Source organism: Hemicordylus capensis, chromosome 4 (genome assembly GCF_027244095.1).
Source record: "Hemicordylus capensis ecotype Gifberg chromosome 4, rHemCap1.1.pri, whole genome shotgun sequence".
Lineage (NCBI taxonomy): Eukaryota > Metazoa > Chordata > Lepidosauria > Squamata > Cordylidae > Hemicordylus > Hemicordylus capensis.
Genome location: NC_069660.1, coordinates 68,055,544 through 68,077,645, shown reverse-complemented (window position 1 = coordinate 68,077,645; position 22,102 = coordinate 68,055,544). Strand labels below are relative to the sequence as shown.

At 41.5% G+C, this 22,102-nt stretch overlaps 1 protein-coding gene across 5 annotated transcripts in view; it reads right to left on the bottom strand.

The window, feature by feature from the left end:
• Positions 1–22,102, bottom strand: part of RBBP5 (RB binding protein 5, histone lysine methyltransferase complex subunit) — a 31,246-nt gene that overhangs the window by 5,742 nt on the left and 3,402 nt on the right. For 4 of the 5 annotated variants that reach the window (XM_053251163.1, XM_053251165.1, XM_053251166.1 and 1 more), the window contains 11 exons: positions 21,471–21,643; positions 19,306–19,446; positions 16,798–16,960; positions 14,189–14,298; positions 9,338–9,457; positions 8,460–8,613; positions 8,265–8,336; positions 7,699–7,816; positions 5,053–5,122; positions 2,501–2,730; positions 814–1,008 (listed from right to left, as the gene is read on the bottom strand). In XM_053251163.1, the coding sequence (XP_053107138.1) occupies positions 814–1,008; positions 2,501–2,730; positions 5,053–5,122; positions 7,699–7,816; positions 8,265–8,336; positions 8,460–8,613; positions 9,338–9,457; positions 14,189–14,298; positions 16,798–16,960; positions 19,306–19,446; positions 21,471–21,643 (1,546 nt within the window). The remainder of the gene's footprint in view (positions 1–813; positions 1,009–2,500; positions 2,731–5,052; positions 5,123–7,698; positions 7,817–8,264; positions 8,337–8,459; positions 8,614–9,337; positions 9,458–14,188; positions 14,299–16,797; positions 16,961–19,305; positions 19,447–21,470; positions 21,644–22,102) is intronic. The other variant, XM_053251167.1, reaches the window with a different exon arrangement.

Genomic DNA, 22,102 nt, shown 5'->3' with positions numbered 1-22,102 from the left:
CTAAGTGCGACAGTTTAACAAATGCCATTAACTTCTATGGGGAAATCATTCATTTGCATGAGATAAAAGTAAAAGGCTGTATTCAGGGATACCACTGGTGTGAGGGTGAACTTGATCCCAAAGCTTGCTCTTGTGCACAACAGCCCCACCTCCTCATCAGCATAACTCCACCTGGGATTCTGTTTCTTGGTCACGTTAGTTAAATTGCACAACAGCAAATGAAGAGAGGGGCTGGGAGAGTTGTGTGTGTCATCCTGTACCATCCCCTCAGTCCCTCCCTATGTGTGTGTTTTGTTTGTTAGGTCAGCCACTGTAACCCAACCAGACCCCGAAAATGCAAATATGGATCAGTGGCTCTCCCCCCCCCCATATATTTATACAACATCAAATACTCATAATCATGCCACAGAACGATACCTTTGGCTCTCACATGCTACCCATCATTTTTAATTCTGCTTTGGATTTTGAACAGCTTTCTCAACTGCACATTTGCGAGGCTAATAGTCCAAGTTTCTAAGAAGAAGCAACTTCAACAGCTTATTTCTCTTTGCTGCAACATGACATCTATTTTTTTTAAAAATCCTCACATTTTTGTCTTGCAGTGCCTACAGTTTATGATAATGAAGGGTAATGAATTTGGTAATGAGGGATAATGTTGCATTCAGAGAGGTAAAATTTTGTCCATCCTTGAGAGCAGAGCAAGTAACACGCTTAGCAAGCAACTGCCATGTGGGGAACTAAAGTGCTAAAACTATGCCATGTCTGTAAGAAGCAAGGTCGCCAAGCAAGCAGATGCTCACCCTGGGTCCTTACCTGGCAAAGGCTGTCCCAGCTCCGCCTGCACTTTACCCTTCGCTGCTCCTTCCAGAGGTAAAGAACCTCTGTCCCCTTTGTAGAGTTTCGGTTTAAATGGAGAATCTTTCTCTTTACCTTTTGATCCTTTAGGCCTGCCTGCTTGCTTCTTCTTGGATTTACCATCTCCTTTCACACCCAGCAACGGATGGACTTCTGTGAAGGAAGAGGCACACTTGGAGCAGTAACTGCAAATTTTCAGTTTATATAATACTGAACAGCAACATCACTCTTGTCTACTTTGCAATTCTCTGAAGCTCATGCCATGACATGGGAAAGGGGAGACTTGGTTGCCTTTTTTTTTTTTTTAAGAAAGAAAAAAATTAAAACTGATCCATATAAGAACAATGGTATGAGCCCAGAAACAGAATAAAGTGAGTTCACCAGCAGTTTGTTGCATAGAAACACAAGACAAATCTTACTGGGTCACTCAGACTAAGACAGCAGCTGGTCCAGATGCTTTAGAGGAAATGCATAACACCACAGATTACTAAGCAAGTACTTCAGCTAATTTAACATAATTTTCCTCCAGTGTGGTCACAAATCAAAAGAATATCTCCCTACTGAGGAGTGCAACTAGATGAATACCCCCAGTATTTGAAGACAGCACTAGTACTGTTGGCCCCAAATACACCAAATCATGAGGATTTCAGAACAGCACAAAACAAGCATTTGGCCCACCAGTATTTCAAATGCACTGCAATACATAATGGTACAAGCTCAGAAGAGATTTGCTTTACTCTTAATGACTCTCTTCATGAACTTCTAATATCATTTGATTTGCAGTTCAACCCTATGAACTCATGATCCACCATGTTAGCACAACAGCAACACATCAGAACTGCCATCCTCCCTAGATAAGGTATAATGTGCTGAAGAATTGAGCAGAGAAAAGGTGGGACTCTGGACTATTCATTTACTAAAGCCACCACAAAACTAGCTGCCAATACAAAGCCAATCAACGGATTTGGTAGCAAGCTATGCCAGCATGACTGCTACTAACACACAGCACTACAGGATGGATACTTCCACTGACCTTTAATAGGAAACTGCTTTAGCTGTGTACCTATGCCATATAGCAGCTAGACATTATAGTACTGGGAATTATAGTTAGACATTATAGTACTGGCTCAGTGGCCACTGGGGAAGGTCAAAACTGATGAACATCTTACCCAGCAATCACTTCTATATGAATCCTGCACATTGGCTGTCACGTATGATTGCCACATGTAACACTTGCCAAGTGTATAGCAATCACATAAATTCCTACACAGAAATAACTTCTGTGGAGGAATTTTATCGTGTGAAGCAGCTCTAAGCATAAGGTTGTTTTGCTGTAACAGACTGGAGCTTGGAAAGCAGAAATGGAAATGACCTATTTCTTCTGTAAGATCAGCAGGTATCATTGCAGGTAAGCTGAAGAGCAACAAAGATATCAATATGCTAATGTTTTGAAAGGGCTCCCTCCTTCCTAAAGAAGAATATAATTGTACGTTGTCAGAATCGATACCTACAGAGAAATCACGTCTTGCATAAGGTTTTTAAAAATATTGAGTGGAACTGGTGTTGCCATCTGTTCTTCAGACTAGCAAGAGCTATAAGATGTTGCAGTAATGTGGGCACTAGGAAGATAACAATTGCCACTCACCATCATTGGGCACTCCCTGCAATTCAATATTGGTTGTTTTGGGTTTCTTCTTTGGTGGCTGAGGTCCATCAGTCAAAGACTGCCTTTTCTTCTCAGAGCCTATTCCCTCATCAGGTAAGGTGGTCTGGACTGCATCTGGTGGGGGGCCATATGGGTTCTCCTCTGGATCTTCTACTTCAGGGGCAATTGGCAAGTACAATAAAGCTTTGGAGTCTTCCAATTCTTCATCACTGTTAAGGAAACAACATTTTCTCCCATTAGCTGTGTACAATTCATATTATGAGATCTTTTGTTCCATCTGTTCTTACTTTATTCAGAACAAGGGCTATCCTTTACCCCAGAATTTACCCTCCTAGGTACACTCTATCGGACCATTTTCCACAAAGAGAAACCCTGATTTGCCACTCAGCTCTTTTCAATAAGGAGCTGAAGCCAATCACAGATTTCTGCTGAATGTTCCTGTGTGACAGATAACTGTTTTGCACACGCACATGCGCGTGCTTGCACATGACATTTTTAGGGGTACATGTTTGTGTGGAGAAATGAGGCTTAGACCTCTTGGGTTTCTGTAAATAAGCCCTTGTATTGTATAGTGTATGAATATTCCCCAAACCTCTTCTTTTTGTAAATAGAACTTGTGTTATGAGTGAATTATATATTGCATTAATATTCCTAAAATCTCTGCAATATTGAAAATAGGATTTCTGTGCTTGCAAGTCCCTATGCATGGAGAAGGTGCAGGGTCAAAAGTTTATTTTTGTTTTTCTGTAGTTTCACATTTGGTTTAGTATTTTGACAGCTGATTTTTGGAGGGAAAATAGATTTTAAAAATAGTGGGAATTTTTTTGTCTGTTCTGATTGGCTGGGCTGAGGAACTGATTGGTCAGAGAAACTGTATATATTGGGAATGTTTTGAGAGGGGGGGGAGGGAGGGGGAGAGAGAGAGAGAGAGAGAGTGTCCTGGAAGGAGAAGTCAAGAAAGTTTGCTGGAGCAAGTCAGAGGTGGAGGTTGCAGGAAAACAAAGAGAGTCTGGAAGTCTGCTAGAGTGAGTCCAGGAAAGCAGAGAGTGAACAGCCAGCAAGAAGAGAAGCTGAGTTGAAATCACAAGAAAAGGAAGAGCCCGGCTGGATTGAGCCCCAGACCTGTGTTGTAATTACAAGAGACTACCTAGCCAGCCAGCAGCTAAGAAGAAAGAAAGCACAGAGGACTCTGAGTAGGGACCAGTACAGAGCCAGGTAGTGATGGTGTTTTTCCAGTTTATTTTCCCCTGACCTGCTCTGTTAATAACTGTTTTGAATTTGTTTTTTGTTGTTGTTGCAAAAGTAATGTTTTGATTGAACCAATTTTTCTAAAAGTAAACTTCCTTGTTTTTAAAAAAATTAAAAGCTTGTTGATTGTCTCTACCCCAAACATATAACCCTTTCCACACTACTGAGGGGTTTTGTTTGTTTGTTTTTAGTTTTGGTTTTCTGTAATTTTTGATAAATGTGAAGGGTTGTTATAGTGGACCCAGCCATACCAATAGTCCACTTGGTGGCAGCAGTAAAAATGTTAGGAGGAATAAAGGGCTGTTCCTCCACAGTGTGTAATGTGTGAAGTGGCTCGTAAGTACAAGGAATCAAAATAAAACAAAGACTACTGGAAAAAAGAAACTGGAAGATTTGTAAACAAAAGGACACTTAACTATAGATTGGAACACTGTACCTTATACCTACTAAAACCTAAACAAATCTTTGCCTAAATGTAAACTGGAAAACAATGTTATATATGGGGTTTTTCAAAAAGGGATGGATGAATCAATTACACGTCTCAGGAACATACAGTTTGAGAAAACTGAAGCGGGAGGGAGGAAAAATGGAACACAACTGTTACAATCTTTGAATTCAGAGTCTGAACTTCCACATAGCCAATAATAAGTTAGGCAATAATAACAAATGTTCGGTACAGGAAGCTCTTGCAGATTTTAGAATCAAGTGCAGAATACCTGCTTAAGGAGATAATGCATACCTCACATGGTTCTACAGGGTATATTTTATATTAGGGATGATTAAAATCCATTTTGATTCATTTAATCTGAACCATGCTCAGATTAACCACTGGACTGTTGGTTTTTTGGTTTTTTAAAAACTGTCAGTTAATTATGATTTTTATATATATATATATATATATATATATATATATATATATTTATATTTATATTTATATTTATATTTATATTTATATTTAAAAGAACTACCACCAGTGGTAGGCACTTCTTTTAGAAAAGGCATTCCTTTATCTCTGGCATACAGGAGATGCCTCTTCGAAATATTGCCTAACATTATGTGCATGCATAATCAAAAAACAAATTATTTTGTTCTTCAGATCTATTGCCTTATTCAAATGCAAATACAGATATAACCAATTAAACCAATTAAAATCATAAATTTAATCAACTAACATTTCTTTAATTGGGTGACAGCCCTAAGATATATATTTTTAAAGAGTTAGTGTTATTTGCAATTGTTTGTTGTGTACAGTCTCAACATCCTCATGCTGCCATCGCTTTCACCTGCTACAGAACGCAGCAATGGGGTCTACACTGGTTACATCCACTTCTTCGTCCTCCGCAGCATCAGCACCTGCCAAGGAAAGACAATCCAAATCACATGTTGGGACAAAGCTTCAACTTATGCTTGAAGAGGATAAGAAGTTAAACATAAAATAACGCACAAAATTAAACACATGCTATTCTTTTCTCTGACCCAAACATTTGTCAGTGGCTACCTCCAAACTGCCACATCCCTGCCTGAACCCTCCATTCAGGTCCTTCTCTACAGGCCTCTAACATTAGAGGTGAAGTGAGTGTAGTGATTAAGGAAAGGGCCTTCCCTGTGGTAATGCACCAATGGTGGAACTCTCTCGAGGTGACTTGCTGTGTGTCTTCAACTTCAGTGTCTTTTTGGTGCTAGGTAACGATCTGTTTACTTCTCCAGAATTTTAAACATTTGAACAGTTGGGTTTTTTAAAAAAATCTGATCTCATTTAGTTTGTTTTAGTGATTTTTTTTTAAAAAAATCCTAGTTTAATGGTTGTGCATTTTAAAATTACAAATTGCCATGAAAGTTTTATATTAAACGGCAGTTTATAAGCTGTTTTAACATACCCCTCACTTATTAGCTTCTTTAGGCTGCAGCTGTAATTTTAAGAAATCTACTGTGGCTTTTTCAAGTTTGCTTTCTGAAGAAGTTTCAAGTGATCTGGCCTGGGATAGTAACCAAACCATTCACAGACCTCCAACTGATGGTTTTTCTGATGTAGAGGGATCCTAATTGAGTGGTCAGCTTGTCACAGTTCTGCTAAGTCTACTGAGTTACAAGTGACTTTCATATTAAAGACATCAATGGAATGCATGATAAGGCTTAATATTCATCTATTTTTCTGGGTTGCTGCAGATGCACATTCAAAATAAAATAAGTTTATAACGAGCCATGGACACAAGATGCTGTGCAATAGAACAAACCGTGCCAATAGGCTTGGAATCTAAGAAAAAAGGCGCAGCAATTGAAAAAGGACAGAGATATAAAACAGAAAATATAACCTGCAGTTTAGACAAAAATATCAGGCTCTACTGATGGCAGAAAAAACAAATGCAGCAAGAAGGCAAAGAGAAAAGAATGAAGAGATTTAAAACACAAGTAGTAACTAACTTCCTATAAGAAAATAAGAGATAGAGAACAGAGTATAAAATGGGAAAATGAGATACAAAGTTGTTCACACATTACTTTGGGTGCACATACAGGTGCCTATGCATGTGTATATGTTGTCATCTTGCAAGTCAGCAAAGCAGCACTGATATTTTGGAAGTTATTTGCTTTTACTGATTTTACTAAATCGTATTGATTGTACAGCTTGCTTGGCTCCACCAAGTGGTGAAATTGTGCTTTGATAGCCTTATTCTTCCAGCACAAGCCATGTCATTTTTAGTATTGACATTAATTTAGTGGCATAATATCCTTGATAATCTGGGAGCCACATTTTAACAATAGGTTTTGCACTGCTAAATAGAAAGCAAATGGTATTGAAGCACCTGTTTAAAGACTGTAGTTTGTAACCAAATCAACCCACACACTGCAAACAAGCCAGTCACCATGAACTGCCATTCTCAGTAATCACAGAACCCTAATCAGTAGGGTGTACATCCATGAAGGTATCAAAAAGCAGACTGGAGTAACAGGGACTTCAGCTTGGCTGGAGTAAGTAACAGACAACCGGGAGCGGTGGGGAGAGAAATCGAAAGCAAGAGAAAGAACATCTGCTGCAAGAATCCACAGAGGACAAATGGAGGAAGGACTGGGGAAAATCTACTATTTTCCTATCAGCATCAGTAAACAGAACACTCACTGATGATGGAGTCTAGGGTGCTGGAGTTTTAAGTCATTTCTTGCCAAAAAGAGAACTGGGATGCTGGAATAGCCAACCCAATTCCTCAAAAGGTAAATTGTCTCCTAGAAATAGCTATAAGGCTGCTGCTTTCAGAAGGATGATCTGCTTCATCCAACACAGGACGACACTGCTGTCCTCTAAAGTGCAGTAGGCCTTGCCATGCCGACTATAAATTCAAGGCTCTACCTGTGGCGATTCAACAGAAGCTAACTTCCAAAATTTATCATAACTATCAGATCCAGAAAGGACTTTCCCCTTATTACCTTTTTACTCTGTCACACCCCCACAATGGAATGATATTATAGCTAATACTGTATTTACCCAAATAGAAGACAACTCTCAATTAAAGACAGCCCCCTTCCAGGTTAAATACAAGTTACCCAAAAGGAAGAGTAATCTGAATTTAAGATGACCCCCCTGATTTCTAGCTAAATAATTGGGGGGGGCGACAATCTTCGATACAGGTAAACAGGGTAATACTGAGGTGCTTTTTGTACCCCACTTTATACAGCATCATTACTTACAATGTGAAGTGACTTTGACTTTTAATTCAGGGGGCAGTAACCAGTGTTCCCTCTAATAGGGATTCCCAGCTGCAATAGCCTTTGCTTAGGGATTATGGGAGTTGTAGTCAAAAACATCTGGGAATCCCTGTTAGAGGGAACACTGGTTGTAACCTAGGCTGTAGTTTTGCTGCTAAAACAGGTCATACATAATCTACCTCTTATATTGGACAATATGAATGTGGGTCAATGTAGTCTTCAGAGGTTACCTGTCTGCTCCGGCTCACTCTTATCTTCATCTTCTATGTCAAACTCAGACTCCCGCTCTTCATACTCTACATTTTCATCCAGCTCTTTGAAATCAGGTGCAAAGGCGCTCCAATTTTCCTAAACCACAAGTCCAAAGAACATGTCATCCGCATGCCACTATACAGCTGGAAGACTGCCACACAATAAAGCCCAAAGTCCCACAAACCACATGCAATATCACATGACCAGCTCTTCTTTGAAAGACAAAGTCACAAGGCCTGCTAAACAGCAAACTAATTAGTTGTGTTGTGTAATGTTGCATCAGGGTCTCTTTAATCCCTTTCTACTTTTTCTCTCTCCCCAATAAAAAGATTCTAATAGCTGCCTGGCTACAAACAGTTAGCCTTTCATCCATTCTGAACTTCCTTACTTGGATCTCTCTGAAGAATACCTTTAGAAGGATGCTGCTTATATTATTTTAGAGCTCATGCAAATGCTGCAAAAGTGCCAATGCAAAATCACTCAAATAGTTACCGGAAATGATTTTAGAACTGTAAGAAAAGGTATCAGTAGTACCACTACCTACCACTTGATTCTGAGCCCATATGGATACCACACCACTGGAAATTGAAGCAATAATAGGTCGGACAGGATGCCACTAGAAGACAGAATTGCACGGGGGGGGGGGGAACGAGAGAGAAAATGATACATACATGTTTTTTAAAAGGTAGGCCAACTGTTCTGACAAAATTAACCTACTAAAGGATAAGGAAGCACTTACTGCTACATCTAGTAAAAGCTCTCCCCGGGTGCCGTGGAGGATTTTAACTAAGTTTCCAATGCTCTTCTCCCAAATATACAAAGCATGTTGACGTGCCGATCCTGCAACAATGTACTCCCCATCACCAGAGAAACAGCATTTCTTCCAAGGTGTCCTGTAGACAAAGGAATTAACAGAACAAATCAGCTTTATACTGTGGCACTAGGAAGAAGAAACAGTTCTGGAGAACTTTAGCTTAGAGCCAACTGTCAAAAACTCCTTTAAGTATAGCTTAGAATGCGGTATTTTGTAACCACAAACTGCAAATTCTGCATTCCGAATTATAGAAATTGATGTATTCAGGATATATTTTCTTAAATTCATGTATTTCAGCTGCTACCCCATCCTCTCTTTGGTGCTCAGAGATTACGTGCCTTTCTATTGTACTTTCGAAGATTCTGAAATGGTGTTCAATTTACCTTTCTTTCTTTCAGGACCAGGATACATCTGGACCTTTGGAAAGTTATAATGTATCATGACCATATGCTTCAAGATGCTATAGAATATTCTGTTTAAAACCTTGTATTTTGCATTCCAGTGCAAACGAAGCCATGCAGATGGGGCTTCCTGACTTATAGCACAAGACTAGGCTCAGTGAGCCAGGAAGCCCTTCTTGCAGTATATGACGACAACCATTCTGGAGCCAGTTTCTTTGCAACAACATATAATGCTTTTTTGGACAGAAGTGTTATCAAATACTTCTGCTTTTCAAGCTTGCAAAGAATCAGGTTATGTCAGAGGACACATCAACAGGATCCTGTTCTACAGTGAGCTCTGACTACTGAGGAGCAAAGGACACAGCTTTGCCTCAAGACAAGTTATCTGATGCATATTCCTACCTGTTCACCAAGTCCTGCAGCTTCTGCATTGGTTCTGGTTCTCCATCTCTCCCACATGTCAAGATTTCCCTACCATCATAGACTCTGATTATTCGATCAGCTGTATTTATCAGAAAGCAACTGGGGGTTGGAAGAGAGAGATGAAATTCTGTAATGATATTCGTTTTTAAAAAGGACTATTGAGACATTGTGCTACAATATATTACATAAACGATAGGATAAAGCCAGAATCCAAATAGCTCTTTTAGGCATTCCTAGTGACTTGGACATACTCAGCAGAAAATAATTCCCCCCACCCCCACCAGTTTTTTTTTTGAACAGCAGCTACCTGTCACTATATCGTAGCACAAACCCAAAATGAAACTTCCCTCATTTCAAAAAACAGTTTCCCATGGGAGTTGCTATTTAAGAAACACAAGCCTAAGTTCCTTCAAGCAAACAGAACTATTTGCGCTGCTCTCTGGATCTCAGCCATAGTTTTTAACCCAGTTACCCCTCTCTTATGGATATTACTGAAATACAATAATTCCTTAAATTAGCTAAAACTATAACATCAGTATCATTCCAAAGTACAACAAATTAAAAGCCATACAAATTCTTATGCCTACTTTAAAGTGTCTCTTTAAATACTATTTTGAAAATGTGGCCAAAGATCACTCAATCTAGTGCAAGAGTAACATTCCAGTGCAATCTTTACCTAAACATATTTTCCTCAAAATTTATCATTGACAAGGAAAAATTGTGCTTTTATAGGCAAACAACTAATCTCATGGATAACGAAGGGACAGTAATCCAGTGAATGTAACTAACTGTACTCTACTTGACTTCAGTATCAATTAGGATTGTGAGAGAATTGTTACCACTAACTGAAGGCAATCACTTGCTTTTCTACTCTTTTGTCAGTAACCTCTGGATTTTGCAATTTTCCACCATGACCCCAAGATCTCTCTCCTGGTCATTCACCGACAGCTCAGATCCCATCAACATATACTTAAAGTTGGGTTTTTTCATCCCAACAAAACTTAACAATTGCCAACATTGAACCACATTTGCCATTTGTCACCCACTCACCCAGTTTGGAGATCCTTTTGGAGCTCCTCACAATCTGTTTTGGATTTCACTACCCGAAAGTGTTTGGTATCATCTGCAAATCTGGCCACCACGCTGCTTACCCCTACTTCTAGATCATTTATGAATAAATTAAAAAGCACTGGTCCCAGTACAGATCCCTGGGGGACTCCCTTCTTACTTCCCTCCATTGTGAAAACTCTCCATTTATACCTACCCTCTGTTTCCTGTCTTTCAACCAGTTAGCAATCCACACATGTACTTGTCCCCTTATCCCATGACTGCTAGGTTTTCTCAGGAGTCTTTGATGAGGAACTTCGTTTAAAGCTTTTTGGAAGTCCAGGTATACTATGTCAACTGGATCACCTTGATCCACACACTTGCTGACACTCTCAAATAACTCCAAAAGGTTGGTGAGGCAAGATTTCCCTTTGCAAAAGCCATGCTGGCTCTCTCCCAGCAGGGCCTGTTCTTCTATGTGCTTTACAATCTTATCCTTGGGGATGTTTTCCATCAATTTGCCTGGAATGGATGTTAAGCTATCTGGCCTGTAATTTCCCGGATTGCCCCTGGATCCCTTTTTGAAAATCAGTGTTACATTTGCTACTTTCCAGTCCTCCAATACAGAGCCTGATTGCAGGGATAAGTTATATATTTTAGCAAGGAGGTTGGCAATTTCACATTTGAGTTCTTTGAGGACTCTTGGATGGATGCCATCCAGCGGCCCTGGTGATTTGCTAGTTTTCAGTTTTTCCAGACTTCTACCTGACTCAGTTCTTCAGCCTCCATCCCTAAAAAGCCTGGTTCAGGAACAGGTATATGCTCAGTATCCTCTGCCGTGAAGACAGATGCAAAGAACTCATTTAGCTTCTCTGCAACCTCCATATCCTCCTTAATAAGCCCTTTCACTCCCTCATTATCCAAAGGTCCAACTGCCTCCCTGGCAGGTTTCCTGCATCTGATGCATTTAAAGAATTTTTTTTTTATTCCCCTTGATGCTTTTAGCTAAATGTTCCTCAAACTCTTTTTGCCTCCCTTATTGTCACCTTGAATTTCTTTTGCCAGAGTTTGCGTTCCTTTCTGTTCTCCTCATTTGGGCAGGCCTTCCAGTTTCAGAAGTCTTTTTCCTTTTTATGGCTTCTTTGACGGTACCTGTTAGCCCTGCTGGCATCCTCCTGGACTTAGTGGTACCTTTCCGCCTTTGGGGTATACAATCTAACTGGGCTTCTAGTATTGTGGTTTTGAGTAAACTGCAGGCTTTCTCAAGCAAAGTGACTCTCTTGATTTTCCCTTTCAGCTTTCTTTTCACCATACTCATTTTGGAGAAGTTTCCTCTTCTGAAATTCAAAGTGTCTGTGTTAGACTTCCTTGTTGATTCTCTCCTTGCATGTATGCTGAATTTGGTCGCACTATGATCACTGTTCCCTAAAGGGTTGATGACACTGACATCACACACCAGGTCCTGGGTGCCACTCAGGAATAAGTCCAAGGTTGCCTTCTCTCTGGTTGGTTTCAAGACCAACTGTTCTAGGGCACAGTCATTCAGCGTATCTAGAAATTTGTCCTCTTTGTCATTACCTGACTGTGAATTTATCCAGTCTATGTGTGGGTAATTGAAGTCACTCATTTATTACAGCCCTGCCTCTCCTTGACGCCTCCCTGATTTCCTCCTGCAACTCCCAGTCACTGTTGGCATTTTGATCGGGAGGGCGATAGCATGTCCCCAGTAGCGCATTTCCTTTCAGGCCTTGTATTGTCACCCACAGGGTTCCTGTGGAGAACTCCGGTCCTCCTAGGTTTTCTAGCTTGTTAGATTCTATGCCTTCTTTAACATACAGTGTAACTCCACCTCCAAGGCGCCCCTCCCTGTCCTTTCTATGGAGTTTATATCCAGGGAGAACAGTGTCCCACTGGTTCTCACAGTTCCACCATGTTTCTGTTATGCCCACTATATCTATTTCTGTGTTAGCAACCAAGCACTCCAGCTCATCCATCTTGGCTTGGAGACTTCTGGCACTGGCATATAAGCACCTATACGCTCAATCTCTCACCTGGTGTATGCTATCTTTCTTTGGACTCTTTGACCAGCTGGCACAACCCGTCTGCTTTTTATGTGTTTTTGTTCTGTCCCCTTCTGTTTTATCAGAATCCTTTGCACCCTCGCACTTTAAAGGATGGCATTTGCCGAACCGGATACCACCCAGCTCCTATCAGCTATTCCCCAGGCGTAGTTTTAAAAGCTTCTCTGCAAACCTTTTGATTTGAAGTGCCAGCAGTTTGGTTCCACCTTGGTTCAAGTGCAGCCTTTTGTACAGGCCTTGCCTGCTCCAAAATGTATCCCAGTGCCTAACAAATCTAAACTCCACCTCCCAGCACCAACATCTCATCCACACATTGAAACTCCTCAGCTCTGCCTGTCCCACTGTACCTGTGCATGGAACAGGTAGCATTTCTGAGAATGCTATCTTGTGGGTCCTGGACTTCAATACGCTACCTATCAGCCTAAATTTGGTTTCCAGGACCTCTTGACTACATTTCCCCACATCGTTGGTGCCGACGTGCACCATGACTGCTGTCTCCTGCCCAGCACTGCCTAAGAGCCTATCTAGACGCTGCATGATGTCCGCAACCTTAGCACCAGGCAGGCAAGTCACCGTGTGGTCAACATGCGGGTCACAAACTCATGTCTTTATACCTCTAATGTTTGAATTGCCCACTACAAGGAGGCCCCCACCCCCCGGAGTATTCCCTGTGTGAGAGGATATGGGCTCATCATCCATGGAAGGGGTCCCTTCTAAAGGAGCATTCCTTCCTCAGACCTTCCCCAAGACCTTCCCCTTCCCCAAGACCTTCATTGAGGAGCTACCAGCCCTTGAGTGGTATGCCTCTATCACCTCCCTGAAGGTCTCGTCTGCATGCCTCTCTGAGCTTCTCCAGATCCACCACCTTGGCTTCGAGGGAATGAACTTATTCCCTGAAAGCCAGGAGCTCCTTGCACCAAGCACACACCCATGACTTCTGCCCATGGAGCAAATAGTCATACATGTGACACTCCGTGAAATACACTGGGAAGTGCCCCCTCCCCTGCTGACTTTCTATCTTCATAACTGGTTTTGTTGGCTGTTTACAGTATTTAGAGATAGTTGATTGGAAGAATAGGTCTCAGCTGTACTGGTCAGCTTTTTAACTGTCCAAACAGCCTTTCTCAAGAATATGAGGGAGGGATCAGTACTTATATGAGGAAGGAATTTGTACTTACCTTCTCTTCTCCACCAGACTCCTTGTGATCACAAGGACTTGTTTCAGGCTCCCCCACACATTTCCCGCTAAACTCCTACAAAACTCCAATGCCCTGTTTGCTATCCTCTGTCTGCTATGCTCTCAGGCCTTCACCTCTTATGTAGAGAGCAAGCTTCAAACTGAGACACATGATGTGGCTCAAAGGAATGTGGGGCCTCTCACAGCTTTAGCTAACTCCACCCCCTCCAGGCAGGGACAAACAAAAACTGGATGCCACAGGAGTTTTCTAGCCCCGGCAAATGCTAGCCCTGGCAAATAACAAACATACAGACTAGGACTTGTCCCTTAAAGAGAAACCAGCCCCTCAAAATCTCCCCTTGTCCTGTTAGTTAGTTTGAAGGGGGGGAAGGCTTGATGTTGTTCTGTTTAGAAAAGCTAGCTCGCTTCCTGAAGCTGCTTCTGCTCTTCCCAGAGTAGGCTTCAAACTCTGCGTTCAGTAAATTTATTTTGAACATATGACTAGGACTACAGTCTTCGACTCACCTTCCTTTCCGAGCAAACTCTATGGATTTAATAGCTGTAGTGTTGCTGGTTCCTGTTGTTACTCGAAAGGAAGCAACAAGGTCCTGAGTGTCTGTCTTTAAGACCAAGATCTAAAGGCACAAACAAGAAATACATTAGAACTTTTATTTGTGGTGTATGTATCACCTATTCCTCTTGTTTCAAGTTAGCAAGAAAACATATTCAAAGTCTGCACAGATGGCAAAACACGTGCTGCTCTAAGTCCTAGTTCTGTCAGCTATTAATGAATTACTAGCTTGGCTGGGCGCAGAGCATCTGTGCCTCCGGCCGGCCCAGCCACCACCAATGTCCTCCCCCCACCCCCGCACGCTGGCATGCCCAGCTTTCTGGCCACCTGCTTCTCACACCCCCACCCCGCACTTTCTGATGGGCAGGCTGGCCGGCCCACCCACTCCTCCCAGCGGGTGGCTGGGCCAGGTCGTCCGGCTACCATATCCTCCGGAGGCCAGACCAGGACCAGGCCAGCCTGCCACCACCTCCAACCTCCTCCCAGAGGCAAGGCTGGCCCACCACCGATGCCTCTGGCCGACCGGCGGCTGGGCCAGGAGGACCAGGCGCCTCCTCTGACCACCGCCTCCTCTGGGCCAGGAGGACCACCGCCTCCTCTGGCCAGACCAGACTAGCCTGCTGCCACCATTGTCTCCTGTCCCCATCGCTATCTCCCAGGTAGCTGCTCTCGCAAGAGCTGCCACAATGGGATCAGTGAAGGGTACACCAAGGAGAAATAAATATATGGAAGATTAAGCTAAGGACTTAATGTCTTGCTTTATCACCAATTAGGAAATAAGGTCAGTTTATAACACCAAGTTAAGATGGTTATGTCCTACTGGAGCAGGTATGAAATTAAAATAGGTATGAGATTATTAGAAGTTCAAGGGCAGCATCCAGTGATGTAGCATCACTACATCACTATCACTACATCACTATCACTACATCACTATCCGTGATGTAGCACCACTGAAGTCAACTAGACTAGACAAGTGAAGTCCCATTAATTCCAAGGGGATTTAGACATAAGTCTGGGTGCTGCTGTCCATTTTCTCTGCAGCCAATGGCATGTAATTCATCCAATAAAATAGTATATCTCCAAAGAAAATACTTCTATTATGACATGCTTTATAACATTAAATTCAGAAGGATTAACTTGAATGAGTATTGCATTGCATTTAATTCACTGCAGCCCAAAGCTGGATAAAATTTAAAAACTTCACTTGAAAGGCAAAGAAGTTAACAACTGCATGCACTGATTTCACAAGTAGGACAACCAAGCGGCAGGGAAGAACATTAATCATCCGAGGATGCAAAGCTATGCACACTTACCCTGCAGTGGGACTTACTTCCAAGTAAACATGAATAAGATTGTGCTGTGGATCCAGGAAAGGTGATCCAAGAGCACAAGAGAGTATTAGGGTGGGGTTAGGCTATTTAAAACATCCTTGAATCAGCCCTGAAATTAAACTTCAATATTAAATGCTTGGAAGCTCAAGCTAAAGTGAGCATTTTATCCAGTCTTAATTATGCTTGGTGGTGGCAGTTTAGTGCTTCTGTTTCAACAGCACTGATTGTCTGTTTTGTCTGGAAAAAATAACTCCAACCACCTGCTTCTATCATGTGATCAGTGCTATCAGAGCTGATGAAACTGACCACCTGTTTGGCAGCAAAGACCTCTGAACTAAGGCCAACTTTTTAAAATACCTAGAAACTGAAATGTAGGGACAGTTCTGAACTCCCAATATGGGTATAGTTTACCTGAATACAACAGAAAGACGTTTTCACTATAAAATGATTCAAAACAAGTAGTCCCATCTCTGCTCCACGGGAGCAAGGTATCTCCATAGAGAGGTGGCTTAACAGCAGGAAAAAGTAAAAGCATGCTCCTGCAAGATCAACTGTTTTCAATGCAGTCTTTACCTTGAAACTGTTCTCCTCCCTGCCCCACAGTAAACCAATGTTGTGTACATTCCAATATTACAATTTCTGTTCTTTGTTAGTTTAACCACAACATGTGCTTGCCTTTTAGAATAATCATATATGACAGTGAAGGCACCTTTCATCTCCTAAAGCAGCACATTGTTTACATTATAGAGTGCTGAATCCCTTTTCATTTCTTTAATTATTATTATTTTACATTTTATATCCCACTCTTCCTCCAAGGAGCCCAGAGCGGTGTACTACATACTTGAGTTTCTCTTTCACAACAACCCTGTGAAGTAGGTTCGGCTGAGAGAGAAGTGACTGGTCCAGAGTCACCCAGCTAGTATCATGGCTGAATGGGGATTTGAACTCAGGTCTCCCCGGTCCTAGACCAGCACTCTAACCACTACACCACGCTGGCTCTCATAAATAAAAGCCACTTGAATCACTTTTTCATGTAGTGGCAAACAGAGTTAAATTGCCAAAACTGGCACTATGAAATTCCACAGGAGAAGGCTGCTGAACAAGGACAGAGATGTTGCTTCAGACTTTGATACAGCTTTGGGATTGTCCCTAAGGAGAGTTGTACACATGGGATAAACATGTGTATAATTATGGTGCACACACAGTTTTTAGAGATGGGTCCAGCAACTTACCTTCCCTTTGGCATTCCCAGTATAGATATATTCCCCTCGCCGATCAAAAGAAGCCACCACATTTAGGTCAGAATCATCATCCACTGGTAGGACAACATGTTTTGAATCAGACAATGTTAGCATGACTGGGGCAGACTTCATTGGACATACCAACACCTTATTCCTATAAAAATAGAAAACAACAAAAAACAATTTAAGATTTGTTCTTGTCTTTCCTGAAGTCTCCATGGTAAGATACATAATTAATAAATTCCACTGCTTCCTGTGATTAAACGGAAAATTCTTATTGCTAACCTAGAAGTTGGCAGAAGTCCCAATCAGTGTTCCTTCTAAGGTGTGCGCGTGAGCATGCATGCCCACTCCCCAAGCCCTCCATGCAGCTTTCTAAAACTGCCGCTCACTGTGGCTTCTGCTTCCCCCCACCCCACCCCACTGCCTTTCCCCATTGCCTCACCACCTCCACCTCTCCCTGCCCGCCATGGGCTCTTCTTAAGAAGCAGAGAATCATCGTCTCCCTCTTTCTTTGCTGCCAGCGCCGCCCGAGCTCTTCCTATGGAGGGAATCGTCTCCCTCCATTTGCTGCCTCCTCCAGTCCAAGCCCAAGCGATGCCTCCGCCTCTGCCTCCCACCACTCGGGCTCTTGTGAAGGAAGGAATCGTCTCACTCCATTCCCTCTGATTCAAGAGCCCGAGTGGCAGGCAGGCAGAGGTGCCGCTCGGGCTCGGAGTAGTCCATCCCCACCGAGTGAGGCATTGTCTCCAGTCTTCTCCTCCAGTGCAGTGGGGTGGCATTCACGGGGGTTGAGTGGGAGTGGGAGAGTGTGTGTGTGTGTGTGTGTGTGTGTGTGTGTGTGTGTGCTTTGTCATTTGGAGCATGGAGGTGCTTCTTAGGAAAAGTTAGAGCAGGAGGAGCAACAGCAGCAAAAATGCACCTGCAGCAGATTTCTGCTTCTTGGATTTCTGTGAAAAAATGGCACCTATTGTGTCTACCTGTGATGGCATAGACTTCACTGCTTCAGAATGCAGGTGGAAGATAATATTTTTTTAACATTTCCATTTTTAACATTTAATGGTAAAAACTCCTTGAAGCACAGCAAACAAATGGTTGCACTTTCTTGCTGATTTGCTAAATTTCTACTTGTGGTTTTGTGCTTGTTTTACTAGTGGCCTTTAAAAGCAGAATCCCTTGCATGCAGTTCAAATGAAGTTGCCTTGTCCTGAGTCAGGCTGTTGATCTATCTAGGTCAGTATTGTCTACACTGACTGGCAGCAGCTCTCCACTGTTTCAGGCAGTTCTTTCTCAGTCCTACCTGGAGATGCTGCCAGGTATTGAATCTGGAACCTTCTGCATGCAAAGCATAAGCTACATCCCCATCCCCCCAAAAGGTACAGACCATTCTGCCATCTCATTACTACTTCATTCTGCTAAACCCTTTCTTTCGGTGTTCTCTATTAGGGGGAAAACACAAGAGAAAAGCAAACTTGCTTGTAACATTAGTAAACATGATAAGTGTTGAATGTATTGATATGCTGAAGGATGAAAATTTGTAGTGATGCTCTTAGACTGATTTATTCATTAAGTATCAAGATTTATTTTCTATCTTGCTTAAAATAGTCCGAATGTGACTAATGGCAATCAAATAAAACAAAATAGTGTGATAATACTAATCTACCATCTGCAGCAGTGTGATAATACTATTTCTACCATACTAATTTGAATATTGAAGTATTATCACTTCCAGTAACTATTTGTTGAAGTATTGCCTTGTTTCTATTATACTTTGTAATAAAATAGAGTAAAATTGTAAAATACACTTCTTTTCCCTTCCATATTTATGGTGCATACTTATGGTACTTAATAATGAATAACTAGTTTCAGTGTTGATTAATAAGTTGCAGAAGAAGAGGAGGGGCAGTGGTGTGTAAAAAAATTTTGCACACCACAGTGTTCCTATACATATGTGTATGTGTGTGTCAGAGATTATTATGTGCGCACACTGCCTTGAAACTGCCACCCAGAACAAAACTGTTTCCACTCACTGATGATAAAAATTAGAGAAAACTAGTTCCAATGTATGAACTTCTCTATTGTTTTCCAACATATGGCAGATATAACATATTTCCTCTCCAGAGCTTAATATATTCCAATGCTGGTCTCCTTTTTAATTAAGACAATTTTGTTGGGAGGAAGAAGAGAAGGGACATGAAGGTGTACAGGCAACAGATCATGAAGTCTCAGAAGTTGTAGCAGGGAGAAAGAAGCAGTTTTCCATCAATCAGGAAGGAGGACTTCCGCAACCCTCTCCATGAGTACCAGAATTATACAAATTAAGCAAACATATATAGGAAGCAGAATTTAGAACTTCCTCACAAATAATTTTGATGGGTTTTTTCCCCTTTTAAAGTACAGTGTCCATGCAGCCTTGCTTAATTACTAGAATGCTACAACTAAGAAACAATCAGATCTCTAAAACTGCTCTAGGAGCAGATCTTTATCATTGTTACTTACTGATCTCGGGGATGATACTGGACTTTCAGAATAGGGGAAGGGAACCGAAACCTCTGGTCACAATCGCCAGTCAGAACATCCCACTGAGATACCATATTATCGGTTGACGCACTCACCAATTTGTGACCATCTCGACTCCAACTAGAAGAAAAAGATCAAGACCTCTCTTTTGTAATAAATGCATAAGACTTCTACCTTCACAACAGTTATTTTAAACAGTCAAAGCTATGAAGCTCATACTGGCATGATGAAGCTTTCTTCATCGTGTCAATCCTAAATTCATATTTCAGTCAGAAAAACCATTCTGTTGTTTTCAGTGAAACTTATTTCCTAGTAAGTGTGTTTAGACTGAGGTGCCAGTATACTGACTTCAGGACTGATTAATTAGATCATCTGTGCTTGGACCTATCACAGATTTCTCCCTTTGGAACACAGTTGAGAAGTCTGGGATTAGGGTTTGTCAAAAATGCATGGAGTAAACAAAGTCTCCCAACTGCCCCTATGTTAGGAATCTATATACATATGTCTGACCAAAATCTAGCAGTAACAATTTTTTTCAAATGGGTCCAGGTGAATTCTTAGCTATGCAAATATTTTATTAACTTAAACACTTATCCTAAAGATAGGATCTTTATCCCTATAGATATCCGTGGCCTAATATCTTTGCCAGCTTTTAAAAGAGCCCTTAAGACAGATTTTTTTAGCCTGGCTTTTAGTAATTTGTGAATGCTTTAACTTATTTTAATAGTTTATTTTCGTTTTTTAAAAATTGTATTTATGGTTGTGAACCGCCTAGAACCTTCGTAGTCAGGTGGTGTATAAATTAACACCAAAAAAACCTGATGATAACCCATCAGTTCTATACAGAAACCCTACATTCAGAACTCACCAGATATGAGAAAAGTGTAGTCCTTTGACCTAATCAGTGAGATATGGTTACTGGGTTTCTTCATAGAATTGATGGGTCATCATCAGTTTTGCATTATGTGTAGAATGAGTGTTTTCGTTCAGAAAATATTTTATAGCTAAGTACTTGCCTAAGCCTCAAAAGATGTCCTTTGATTCACAAAACAACCAATGCCCCTCCCTCATTCTTGAGGTTCTTCTCACAGGTCTGTCTTACAGTCCATCTGCAACTCATCAGGCTTCTTAACCCATCTAATTAGGCAAGTTGCCAGCCCTCTGAAACTAAAAACCTTTCACTCCTTTGAAGTCACAGTGTCCTCATGGTCATTATTTACTGTTATCTATCTAGCTGGCTTCCTGTTCAACTCCTTTATTTTGGCTTCAGCAAACCTTCACTCTGGGGTCTACAAAAACATTGATTTCAGATGAGAGAGAACTATGTAACGGGTTATTTTGTTCTTAGTTCAGAAAGAAAGCTAAGGTTCACACCCATAGTTTTACTGAACATACATTGACAAAAGAAAATTACACCAAAAACAATGCTTCATGAAAACAAGAGAAGAAAGTGCCTATAACTTGGACTATAGCCAGAGATCCATCACAGATCAATCTAATGGCGCAGTGGGGAAGCAACTTGCCTAGGGAGCAAGAGGCTGTCAGTTCCAATCCTCGCTGGTATTTTTCCCAGACTATGGCAAACACCTATATTGGGCAGCAGCGATATAGGAAGGTGCTCAAATGCATCATCTCATATTGCATGGAAGGAGGCAATGGTAAACCCCTCCTGTATTCTGCCAAGAAAACCACATGGCTCTGTGGTTGCCAAGAGTCGAAACCGACTCAATTGCACAATCTTTCCTTTTCCTTTTAATGTTAGAGCAGACAGTGCACCATACTTTAAAAAATGTAGTTCAAGTCAAATTTATCAAGATACCAATGCATTCATAACAGAGTAGAATAGGGGTTTTAAGGACATGAGGCATTAAAAATGAAACCACTTTGTAGCCTTTCCATTACAACTCTTAAAGAGAATCCACAGTAATACTTGACACATCATAATATTGTTTTTGTATCCACTGAGATAAGATAAGAAGTTCAAACATTAAAAGCTGGTTATCTATTACAAAGTAAAATAATATAGAAAGTAGAACACAGGAAACTTCAGGGGCTGGGAAAGAAAGATTAAAATTATTGGCCAGTATCCAACAAGTGTCCAATTCATTCCCTAACACATTCAACCTGTAAAGAAAATTCCTTACCATAATGAACATACTGGATGGATATGGGCACTTATGATTTTTGCTATGCCTCTTGTCAAGAAGTCCCAGATGACAATTCGGCCGTCATTACAACCTACTGCTAGAAGAGTGCCCCACCTGTTAAAAGTGCACGTAAGGGCCATACTAATACAATCCAGTGTGCCATCAGCTTCCTGAAAACAAAACAAAACAAAAGGCAGAAAAAAAGATAATGTAGAACAGTGATTTCTTAGCTGTATGACCAGCTCGCTTCTCCCCTTTGAAACATTTCAGACAAAACATGTCCATTGCCGTTTGAAAAAAAAACACCCAGAACCTCAAGGCACTGTACAGCCATCCCTCGCCAACCGCAAGGGTTCCATTCCAGGAAAACCTTGCAGTTGGCAAGGCATTAAAACCAATGGGGAAGGGGGGCGGGGTTAGGGGAATTGTGGTCATGAAAAGAAAGCAAGATACAGTTAAAAACAGAAAAATAATTCCTGAACCCCTGAAAATCACCCCCTGGCCCCCAAAATCGCGCGCGCGCGCGCGCACACACACACACACCCCCCGAACCCAAATTACAAAAAAATCTCACCAAACCGTGGATACTCAGGTTGTGGTTGATGAGACCTGCCACAATTTCCTAGTTG